Source organism: Oreochromis niloticus, linkage group LG5, assembly GCF_001858045.2.
Source record: "Oreochromis niloticus isolate F11D_XX linkage group LG5, O_niloticus_UMD_NMBU, whole genome shotgun sequence".
Classification (NCBI taxonomy): domain Eukaryota; kingdom Metazoa; phylum Chordata; class Actinopteri; order Cichliformes; family Cichlidae; genus Oreochromis; species Oreochromis niloticus.
Genome location: NC_031970.2, coordinates 16864109 through 16876500, shown reverse-complemented (window position 1 = coordinate 16876500; position 12392 = coordinate 16864109). Strand labels below are relative to the sequence as shown.

Below are 12392 nucleotides of genomic sequence, written 5' to 3'. Positions count from 1 at the left end.
GTGCAGCAGGCTGAATTGTGAACACACAATCCAAGCTGGTGCAGCAGATTTCCCCCCCCCTTGCACTTCTCACTAATTGTACAACAGGAATGTTGCTGATGTAATATTGTTTTGGTGCACTTGGAAGAGTGCATAGTTCGTAGCACAGATGTGTGTCTCTGAAAAATGTTTTGCCATAGAACTGTATGCAAAGCTAGTCTTAATTAGCAGCAGACTTTGAAGTTCCCCACTGCTGGCTGCACAGACCTTAAAGTAGCCAAATTAATAGTGAGAATTAGCACAGAGAGTCAAGAAAAAGTTTATGTGTATTCACACATGTAACAGCACAGCAAGGTTAGTTATCTGCAGAAAAATAAAATATGCCAACTTTTAAATGATATCTATTGTGTATGTGTATAGTGGTTGGTTTGGGGGGGGGGGGGGGGGGGGTGCTTTATCCAATGAAAAACCAACTGTGCATCCAACCTCTTGAGTTTGTGAAGTGCTGTGGCACTCAACTGGAGTGTGATTCAGTTTTAATGAGATGGAGGTGAACAAGGAGCTGGCCAGCCTTCATGGAGTGGTTAAAAATAAATAAATAAATAAATACATTTATTGATGCTCATTTTCCTTTTAAAAAAATCTTGCTAAATTTAGCAGAAGAGATCCGGTTTATATCATCTATGCGAATCACCTTTTTTCTTCTTCTCGGTTTATCATTAAAAGTGACATTGACACTATACAAGCTCAGCTCCACATGAATAAGTCACTTGACCTGTGTGAGAAGTTGATGCACCTTTTTATCCTTTAGTCCAACAGAAAGAACAGTGGAAATTATTATCATTATACATTTTTTTATTTATTTAATTTTTGTACAAATAGGAGCGACTCAAAAATAATGACACCTCTTTCGCTGCTGTGGCTCCCTTCACTATCTTGCAAACAAACGCTGCATGAAGCATCGTCAGGTTTCTGAGACGAGCACGGTGTCGACTCTCGCACTCATTATCTCTGTGGAAGAGCTGAGAGTGGCTGTGCGTCTCTGATCCGATGGGCTACGGCAGGATTTTCTCAGCGCCGTTTGTTTTGAAGTTAATTTGACGAACTTTCCGAAGAGAAGCGACGTTCAATATGAAATGTAACATTAAAAAATGTGCTGTTATGACTTAATTTAGACTCACTTGCCTCTTAGTCCTGCTCGCTGTGAGAGACAAAGAGAAGCCCTCGGTCCTTCTGCTGCGCTTGTGGATGGATATATGAGCACTTGGGCGGTAGTCTACGGGCTCGTAGTCACTGTGGCTGGCAGGCACAAGTTGGGGGGCACCGAAAGGAGTTTGTAAGACTTACCAATGTGAAGAACACTTCAGAACCAAGGACAGATCCAAACCGGTGCCTGGCAAAGATGCCCAAAGTGAACAACATCTGGAATCTGCTCGTCACATGAAGCTCTTCACGTTTCTAACGTACTGAAGCTCGGCTTGCGCAAAGAAACCCTTCAAATCCATTCGGGAAGAAACACCTAGTGCTACTAACAGGTAAGAAACGGTCCTTTCATAATTTTGATGTTATACTGACGGTGGGTTTAACACGGAAAGTACTTTGTGTCTTTCCCATCTGACGTGATTTTGCATTTTTAATTGTTTTTTTTCGTTACAAAGTGGTCTTCCCCCCACCCCCGAGCATGTATCCCACAGCCTCAACATTACTCCCAACAGGTCCGTTATTATAATACCTTATCAGCAGTTCATCATTTTCCCAGCATTTATCCCCATTCCTCCTCTCACAAGGCACATCTGATGCACCAAAGTCTATTTGTCAACACAAACCAAAAATAGCAGGAGGAGACTTTCTTTCACTTTATTGTCAGCCATCCCAATACCTGCGTGTTACTGTGGAGGTGCTAGCATTTCCCTGTATGAATATGTGAAGTTGTAATCCTGCTTGACCCGAGTGTATTCACTGTCTCAAATGAAAATTACATAATTGAGTGAGGCAGACATTCCTCTCAAACCAATCAGGGCTTTTGTTTTTGGACAGCGCCCTAAACAATGTGATGGACCCTGATGTGGAAAGTAATTCAGCTAGTTAATGTATCGAGTCACTGCAACATATGAAGAAGGTGTTTTTGCTTTGGAATCATCCACGTATCTCACGCATCACATTGTTATGACAGGAGTCAGACAGGAGTGATGCGGTAGGATTTACCTCAAAGGTGAGTTATTTATTATGGGAGACACCGCCACGGTGTCTTGATGGATGTTATGTATTTTATCATCAGATGGTGTCAGCATGCTCACCAACATTCTCACCAAGAGGAAACAAAGAAAATCTGCTCTAGCACGTGTAATTCTTACATCTGCCCTTTGTCTCCCAGTCTAAGTGTGACCTATGAATAAACATACTGATAGGGCATTATTTTATTATTTTATTTTATTTTATTTTATAAAAATTAAACAACTGCACTATTTTTTTCTACAAATATGCATTTAATTCACATTCAAACACAATCAGCTGGCTGCTGGCCACCACAGAGGGATCCTAATTCCTTCAGCTGACAAGTCCAGGTGGAGGGATAAACTGGGTCCCCAGTGGAGATTATATAACGATGGGAATCATAAGATGAGCTATTGAGGTTGCAGTTTTCTCTTCTTTTTGTAGTTCATTTTCATATATAGAGATCTGACGCTTTGAAGTGGATGATTAGTGTATTGTCTTCTGACTGAAACCTTCAGTTTTTGACAGTTTATTATCTGATGTTATATAACACTGTAACCTCTAAACTTTAAACCTAAATCTAGTTTTTAATCAGATAAGCACAGAAAAGTAGTGCTTTAAATGTCATAGGACAAGTACGCTGTTTAGGCTGTCATACTCACCGGGCTTAATGATTCATGTGCAGTGGATCGGGCTCTAAATTAAATGTCACGTCGAGTACTTTTCAATAAAACTGCACGCAGACTGTGTCTACTCTTAAATTTTGAGTTGTGTCACCATTTTAAACAATTAAAAATATAAATGATTGTTTTATAACAATTATTTTTCAGTCTGTACCTGATGATAACAAAAAATGAGGTGCATTCATTTCTTCAGCTCATTCCCCAGACATAAATAAAACTGTACTTCCGCGTAGATAATATGATTATACCTGCCAATCACCATCACTGCTGAAAGGAACTGGGTGGTGAGTCATTTTTTACACATTAGTTATACCGGGATAAGGAGTAAGGACAATAAGGAATAGTGTTCTCAAAGCCTCTTTATGCTAATGTTGGAGAAATCCTCTGTGCTGGGCAGGAGCAGTAATGCATTAGCTGATGGTTCAAAGCTGAGTAAAGCACGCCGTCTTTTCTTTTTGAACTTGCCTTTCAGAGGGAATATTGTGCGCAGACAGCTGGGGAGCGTGTGACTCTCTTGGCTGCTCAGTGTGAGTGCGACAGCCGTTTCAAGATAGTTTTAATGATGTGATCGAGGCCTGATAAAAGCTACTTTAGCAGATGCTGATGTTTTAATTCTCATGTAAGCTGATAATACTGCTCCCATTTAAAGAATGTATGCAAATAATTGAAAGAAATTTGATTTTAATAGCTGTCCACTTCAGCCACGCCAGCATTTCTTTGCAGTTCTTAGAATTTTTAGAAGAGCTTCTGCATGTCTAACCTCACTTTAGCTTAGTTTGTATTGACCAGCCTAATTGGCTGTTCCTTGTTGCACCATTAATTCATACTGTGACCTAGTCTCTGCAACCAGAAAGCCCCCATCTGCTCAACAGACAGCACTGAAGACCAATTAGACTCTTAAAGTTGAGCTCTCCAAGTTGATTTCTCACCTTGCTTCTAATAATAGGGCAAATGTGTTGCAGCAGTCCCATACAGCTGCACGTAGTGTTCAAGACACACAGCTGACATGAGACAGAGGCTGTAACTTTATATATTACCACATGTAATTCAGTTTGATGGGTACAGATTCATCAATGCACCATAAGATTTCCCCACCCATAATCTGATGTAATATTTATCTGGGAAGAAATTTGGCATTCATTACACTTTTTGCTCCTCATTTTCACTCAAGAGATGCTTGTGCTGTCACAGGATATTCCTCACAATATCCTGTGACATCTGAAGTGTTCAAAAGCATGCACGCATGCATGAACTTATGCTTGTGTCGCTGGTGTTTTTGTAACCAGTCCCTGTGAACCCCACTGTGACGGTTTTCTGCCTCTGTGAGCACAGGAAACAGGACACACTCAGACTCAATGAAACGACTGTTGAGAGAACTGCCAATAAAAGAAGTATCAATGCACGTGCATCTTTTTTATACAGTATTATAATGTAAGTAACAACACTGTGTGACAGAAGGGGGAAAGTCAGTAATACGCTTCCCACTGTGTCTTAAAGGAGAACGTAGCGGCAGCACATCGCCTAGTCCAAACTGCTGCCAAGCTCTGTGGGTTTACCAGCGTGACTCCTCTGATAGCTCAACTTCTATTTAAAAAAGGCAAAACATACCCACAGACAATATTTGTTGATATTATGTGCCATTGTTACATCCCTCAGAGCTTTATGTGAGTAATACTGCTGAAATATAAGCTCTGATAAGAAATTCTGATAAAATTTGCAGAAAAAGAAAAGTAAACCACGAGTCTTTAAAAATACATTCCACAGTATAAATCTACTTTAATCTATGTGTTTGTTCTGAACTATGTGTTTGATAAATGTGATTATTAATTGTGTTTGGAATAAATACGATTGGCTCTCTAAGAGCGCTGTGATTGAACCTGCCCACCTAATCAGACAACCCCCGGTGAGATCCAAACCTCTTACTTCAACATGATAGGAATCTATATTAGCATACATGTCTCTCTGCCCACTCCCCTGCAGTCCAACCCTTATTTTTTACCCACCATGTTTCCATGGCAACCACAGCCATTGAGGAGAATCACCGTGTATGTGATATCTCCATTGCCTGGAAATTATGCTTCAGTCAAGAGGTGCCTTAAATATCAATAAATGTTTGATGTGGTCACTCCAAGGTGGTAACACTGAGTCGGTCTTTCAGATAAAATGTAATTTATTTCACACTGGAATTGCTGAGACTCTGACTAAAATATTAAGTCTTCTGTTTCACTTCAGAAAGTAAATTCTAACATTAATGGCCGTGTTTCAGTCTTCAGATAGAATTGTTAAGTTTAGAGTCTCCAATAAAACCATTTCTCTGTAGTATTTCTATAGACACTAAGTCAAGAAAGTCAAGAAAAAGCCATGTAGTTCAGGTAAGAATCAGTTAAAAAGATAAGAGAGAAAAAAGCATGACTGTTCATATCTTTGAGTGAAAACCTGTGAGCAAAAAACTGACCAATAGGCCTCTGACCCATATTTAGTTTAAGAATTTCATTGACATTGGGCAAGGACATTAAATTTTACTCCACAGGAATAGGATACAAATGTGACAGACAGATAGATAGATAGATAGATAGATAGATAGATAGATAGATAGATAGATAGATAGATAGATAGATAACATATATTAATTTTTCCCCTTTTTTTTAAGGAAATATTAAAGATGCTGCACTCACTGACAGAGGACTTGAAAGACATCTGCCTCCAAATTGTGTGAACCTCTTCTGCTCTCCACTTCAACCTGCTAAATCAAGCTACCTGGTCCTGCCATGCTAAGTGCAGTGCTCTGCCCCAAGTCGCAGGCCAATTCTGCACATTACTGGCCTCTCCATGTGTTCCTGCTCGAGCTGCTGATACCAGGAGTCCTGCCTAGTATTTCCAGACTGCCCCCTTCAGCCAAACGTGAGATCATCGTCGATGGAGACTTGGTGATTGGAGGCCTGTTCCCGGTGCACGAAAAAGGTGATGGAATGGAAGACTGTGGTAAGATCAATGAGGGGAGAGGGATCCAGAGACTGGAAGCCATGCTGCTGGCACTTGACGAGATTAACTCCAGCGATCGCATCCTTCCTGGTCTCCAGCTGGGGGCTCACATCCTGGACACCTGCTCGAAAGACACTTATGCTCTGGAGCAGTCGCTAGATTTTGTAAGAGCTTCCCTCACTAAGGTGCACGACCCAGGTTTCATCTGCCCAGACGGCTCGAGACCAATTCAAAATGAGGTTCCACTGGCCATCTCAGGGGTTATCGGAGGATCTTACAGTGATGTTTCAATTCAGGTGAGTGTGCAAATGTATAATAACCTTTGTTTAGTGCTTCAGTTGCACTTGCATGCCTTTACTGAAAACTGTGACACATGCAAAATTGCCATGCCACTATACTAAGATCTATAGTATACCATATGGTATAGCTATGGTACATGATGTGGGTTTTCTACGTCTTGTACTGACCTCATCTGGGGTGAGGGGTTGAGGTGCTAAGTTATCAGCCTATGCTAACAAGCATGGTTAGCAAGGTGCATCCATAAACTGCATGGGTCCATTGCAGAAACAGAAATACTTGCTTATTGGTCCCCATCTAACGCATACAATTATATTTTTAGAATTACAGTTAGCAAAATTGGACCACAGACTTCCTGGATGATCCGTCAAAATTAGCTACAGAGCAGGGCATAGTATGTGTCAGTTAACAGCATGAATCCAAAAGGCACTAACACCCCAAACACAATAAGTGATCTATTTCAGCAATGAGCAGAGGTTTTGCCTCTGGTAATTATCTTCTTTGTCTATGGGACTCTCACCAAAACAGAGTCCTAATGTTTCTTTAAGTGTGTAAGTGTATATGTACTCTTTTCAGTTGATTGCATTTTGTCTGCATCTGTAATCGAGTAATTTGTTTCTGCAAGAGCAAATATTTTGCAGCTTAACACTCGCAGGCCTTTAAAAAACTTGTTAATTCACAATATTATTCCAATTATTTATTTTGTGAGCATGCATTGTGTTACTTGGGGGTGGATGCTCATTCACATGTTGAAGTTGCTAAAAGAATCCTTGCATCTCCACTTTTCACAAGCTGTAGAATTGAGCCTTCAGTAGAAGAGAATTCTCTTTGGCTGGAGTGAGAATTTACTGAGATTATTTTGTCTGAAGCATCAACATTCACAGACACATCAGTCACTTTGTCAGCAACTTCATTTCTGCCTTGCAAGGAAAACTGACCTTTCACACATGTATGAAAGGTTGCTAGAGGCAGTGCATCTGACCATAATTAATTAACTCTGATTGCCCTTACATGACATAATTACTGAAGCACTCAGTGTTAGCGAGACAAAGTGCTCAGGAATAATTTGGTTATACACACACACACACACACACACACACACACACACACACACACACACACACACGCACAATATGTGGCGAAGCCTTGGGTAAACTATACACAAGTAAAGATCATCTCTATTAGCCTTAGGGGTGCGGCAACATGATCTCATTTGAGTTCAGATAATAACTGAACCAGTGTTTTCCAGTTTTTCACTTGTTACATGATAAGCATGTGTTCCTTAATCCAGCTAATAGTCATTTATTATACACCAATATTTAATTAATACCGACTGAAATGATAAAATAACTCAAGTAACGCATTTTGATTTTGGGGTTCGTCCTGTTTTGTGCCACCTAAGTATGACTTTGTGTCATGCGGTCTGTTAAGTACAACAGTGGAATCTTTGCCACAGGAACCTTTTCAGTGTGTCACAAAGTATTTGTAGTACATGTCCACCTCTAATGAAAATGCTATTGTGGTTTTCCAGAAATATCACTGCTCTGCCCTCTAACTTGTTTTCAGCAGCTGAAACACTACACTCTGGGGCACTTCAGATTTGTTTGTTCAAACAGTACAGTTCCATCACATTTAATTAAAAGTTGGTGACACAGTGAAGATCACCAGTTTTAACAGCAGCTTTCTACAGGCAATGTCTATCCACTTTTTTCCTCAGTCGAAGGACCTCAAAGCATAGCATCCTGGATTATCCTGGATATTTGTCTCAGAGAAACCCAGCAATAATAAAATACAATGAAAACACAAACAAACAGAGGCACTGGCTTTTGCCACAACACAAAACCTCTTAGGCATTAGGAGACTCATTGTACAGGAGTAACAATATCCTTGTAATGATAAAACTGCGATAATCATTTTATGCTTTATAACAAATTGTTTCATTGTCTGCTGAATCTTGTAGGTTTCTCACTACTTATAGCTGCCTTACATTGCAGGAACTTGATGAAGGTGAAAGTTAACTTAGATGAACAGACTCCTTTCCTCCATTCTTCCTACATTCCCGTTTCCACAGGAGCCACTAGTTTCACAAGGTGATGTAGTAATTTTGCAACACCGTGGTGTAAATTCCAAAAGTGTCAAAGCAATTTAAGTTCTGAATAAATATGGATTGCTTCGCTACTGATAATTGTGAATGCCTATAACAAATTTTTTGTGGCTGATCAGAAGAGCTTACTATGGAATAGGTTTTTTTTCTCCTCTGCAAGGTACTGCAGAGGCAGTTTGACTAGGCACAAAAGGTTATGGTGGCCTAAAGTGGCCCGTTAGTTCCTGTGGTGGAAACCAACCTTATGTTTCATTGGTTCACAGGTTTATGTATGTGACTAATAATAGAGTTTTGTACCTATTACAGGTCCTTCATTCAGTAACATTTCTATTCAGTTATATTGCTGATTCATGTTTTTGGTGTCTAATTTGACCACTGGATGCTGTGACTTTGCTTTGCAAACAAAAAAAAGCTTCTTTCAGCTTTTCTAAAGCTAATAAAAACCCTTTCTTGTAACGTCTTTAAGTAGTCTTCAGGAATAGTTCTTCAGGTTTCTTGAAGGACAGAGCTCTTCAGTGGATATTAGCCACAACCTTGATCCCAAACTGCTTTGGTAATGTTGATATCCAGGCTCTGGGGAGGCCAGTCCATGACTGGTAGTTTTCTGTTGTTTATTTTTCTATCCAGGTATGTTTCTACTCCATTGGCAGTGTGTTTTGGATCACTGCCATGGTAAAAAAATGAAGAAATGTCAATTAGATGCTTTCCAGATGGTATTGTATGGTGGATCAAAATCTGGCAGGACTTTTATGTGTTCATAATTACATCAATTTTGACAAGATCCCCAACACCACTGGCTGAAATGCAGCCCCAAACCACGACAGAGCCTCTGTTGGGTTTTTCAAAAGGTTATAGACACTCATTTTTCTACATTTCTCCTGACCTCTTCCACACATACTGATGATAACACTGATGATTAGGGTGACTGATGATTAATATAACTCCATAAGTGTTAACTGTTGATTTTCAGTCCAGTTCTTGACAAACCCAGCTTTGGGTGCAACGCCTTCTAAAGTGACTTGTTACTGTACTAAATTCAGTAATTGCATTATAGTTCATGTTGTTACTTGCACTACAAAGTCTCTTCAGTCATCGACACACTGCAAATAGAAAGAAAAAAAATCAAGCACATTTTTCATCCTGTGGGTTTGCTACAATCAGCTTATTTCAGTTTGTTTGTTGAGTGGAGGAAAGTGGTGGAGTGATCTACAGCTTCTCAGAAGTGGCAATATGGACAGTACTTTTATTTTGATTGCATGAAAGGTCAAGAGTTTGATGGTGAAATTCAGACTGCACCCAGGACAGAAACAAATGCACTGTTCTGCTAACAAAACATCCCTCTTGGCAAGCAAAGACAGCATGCCAACACAAAGTCAGCCAAGAACCCAGAATTACGTTAAACTTAAACTTCACCCCAGTGAAGCAGCCAGACCCTGAACTACAACAGGTAACAAAGACCGTGATGAGTGATCACCTGCAGCCGCAGGTTTATAGTGTTAACTGGTTACGATATAATCTGTCGGGTCAATTTCTGCAGTAACGTATAACAAATATAGCAAGTAGTGTAACAGATTACTTTCCCCGGTGTGTTATAAGTTAATGTACTGTTTTACATTAATGAAAAGCAACAGCAGCTTTTTCTCCCTGTTTCCCTTCTTTAAGAAAGCTTCTTGAAAGCCATGCTTCAACTGAGACCATTTCTGATGAGGCTTCAGTGAACAGTACATGCTGGATTTTTTCCCCCCATTTCTTACGGACATGACTTTCAGACACTGTTTATTTGCTGTGGATAGATTTTGACCTGACAATTCTTCTTTTGTCAGTTCAAGTCAATTCAGTTCAATTTTATTTATATAGTGCCAAATCACAACAATAGTCACCTCAAGGTGCTTAATGTTGTAAGGTAAAGATCCTACAATAATAGAGAGAAATCTCAACAATCAGACAACCCCCTATAAGCAAGCAATTTGGTGACAGTGGGTGACGTTTTTTTTTTTTTTTTTTGTAGATTAAGCTAACAAAATGGGAACAAATTATGTGTTTGTGAAAAGCCGCTAGCGTCAAAGTGACTAAATACGATTTAAAATTGGTTCTTTGCCAAGTTGCTCATTATCTGTTGATCCAACGCTGGTCCATCCATTGAGTTAGGTGCCCTTTTTATGTTTGAATGATTCATAGGTCTGTATTAAGCAACAGACAAACAAAAAACATTAGTCTGAAAGTACATCGGTATAAGAAAATGAAAATGAGTGAAAAAGCAACCAATGTCCAAAGAAAAACAAAGATCAAGACTTTTGTGTAGTACTGTAGTTTAGTTACAAAGCTTCGTATATCAACTTATAAATATCGCGTGTCAATACTTCAATAGAAAAAGTCATCAGTAATGTTTGCCATAGTGCCAAGCCAATGTTATAAATAACTGAATCCTTTATGAATCCTTTATCCTTTATAACTACATGTTGTATGGTGTTCACTTTGAAATCTAGTATTTCTTTAAATATAAAGTATGACAGCTGAACTGTCTCATTTTGCATATCACCATGCATTGAGGAGTATAGATAACACTGAGTTGTGCTACAGCCAGATTATGATCCAACCTTAGCTAAGTTCTTGCAGAGATGAATGCTTCATCAGAGCATGTTAAAGCTGAATGAAGAGTTTGACAGAAAGGGACTGAGGATATCCAGCACCATGTTATAATCTTCTAAAGCCTTCATTACACTCAGGGCTTCCTTTCATAGCGAGGAGTGAATAACATACACCTCCCTCTCATGTAATGTTGATGATGCCTTGACAAAAGAACAGCTTGTTTTTTTGTCTATTTCCTTGTGAATGAATCTTCAGCAGCCACACAGTCACAAAGACTAAAAAAGAAACTCTCTGCTTTTGAGTGTTTTTGTATAAATTTGAATACATACCTCTACTGTCACGATGCTCAACAGTCTCTTTGTGAGTGCCTTCACTTCCTGGGCACTTTAATGAATCGAGCCGTGAGAGTGCCTTGAAGCCCATGGTGGGATTTTTTTGAGAGGTCATCGTCTTACACAGTCCCCATTTATCCCAGAGAAGCACTTTCTGGAGATGAAGGGCATTATAAAACAGAGGAGGATGAGTGCCAGAGACCATCCCGGGGAACTTTGAGAGAAGCTGCTTTTCCCATCTGCGGGATATGTCTCCATTGGCTGGCAGGGATGTGCCCACCTGCGTGTGGAAAAGGCTGATGCTGCCTGTGACAGGGCCAAGGACAAGAGGTGGTAACGACGGTGGGAGATGAGCCAGTTTCTCTTTAGTCTCAAAGGATTTGTTCATAATTAGCCCAGCAACATTTAGAAGGCTTGTATGGTTGCCTTGCTCATCCCAGTGTATTTTGTTGTCTTTGTTATGTCTTATCACAGTTGAAGTTTTTGAAAATAGTTTGCCGTGCCAAACAGGATGTTAGCCATGTAGAAGCATCTATGATTCATAACCAACAGCCCACACATTTTACACCTATGAATTTAGCTTAGCATCACAGAGAAATAATTTAAGAAAGACAATTAAATAATTGTAATGTGTTCCCACAATGTCTTATGCTTGGGTAGCTGAACAATTTAAAAAATGACATTTTCTCAGAGGCATAGCCAGAAGTTTATCTTCAACATTAACTTTATGATGATAAAAAATGCAACACGCAGAGCTCTGAAGCAGATTCATCCACTGCACAGACTATATGCATAGCCCAGCTGCTTGTGTCTAATCTGTACCTGCATTAACTCATGTATGGATTGGGGAAAAAGTTTTGTAAATCTGGGGTTAGTTTTTTGACATTTAAATTTTTTTAAAATCAGATTTCATGTACAAGATGAACCATCCCTGGTATGCAATATGACAATATCAACTTCTCTCCCTTCAGTCTCCAGACATCAAGACTGCAGAATTCTAAAGGTGTAATATTTTGAAAGTATACTCAAAAAACACCAACTAAATCCTTCAAGACCAGCAGACAAACTCTATTCTATCATTGCTGAAGCATCTGGGAAGGCCCTCAATGATTTAAGGTTATAACATCTGTCCCTCCACATATCGATGTTTAATACGTTTGGTGTGCAGTGTTTTATTAACTCTGTTCCTGTGTCGTGCAGACAAAATTGAGA

General features: G+C 39.6%; 1 protein-coding gene across 2 annotated transcripts in view; it reads left to right on the top strand.

The window, feature by feature from the left end:
• The first annotated feature begins 873 nt into the window (after positions 1-873).
• grm2b (glutamate receptor, metabotropic 2b) overlaps positions 874-12392 on the top strand; it is a 29707-nt gene continuing 18188 nt past the window's right edge. The window contains exons 1-3 of one of the 2 annotated variants that reach the window (XM_025907217.1): positions 874-1514; positions 2153-2191; positions 5527-6154. In XM_025907217.1, the coding sequence (XP_025763002.1) occupies positions 5645-6154 (510 nt within the window). In that variant the 5' untranslated portion in view covers positions 874-1514; positions 2153-2191; positions 5527-5644. The remainder of the gene's footprint in view (positions 1515-2152; positions 2192-5526; positions 6155-12392) is intronic. The other variant, XM_003448336.4, reaches the window with a different exon arrangement.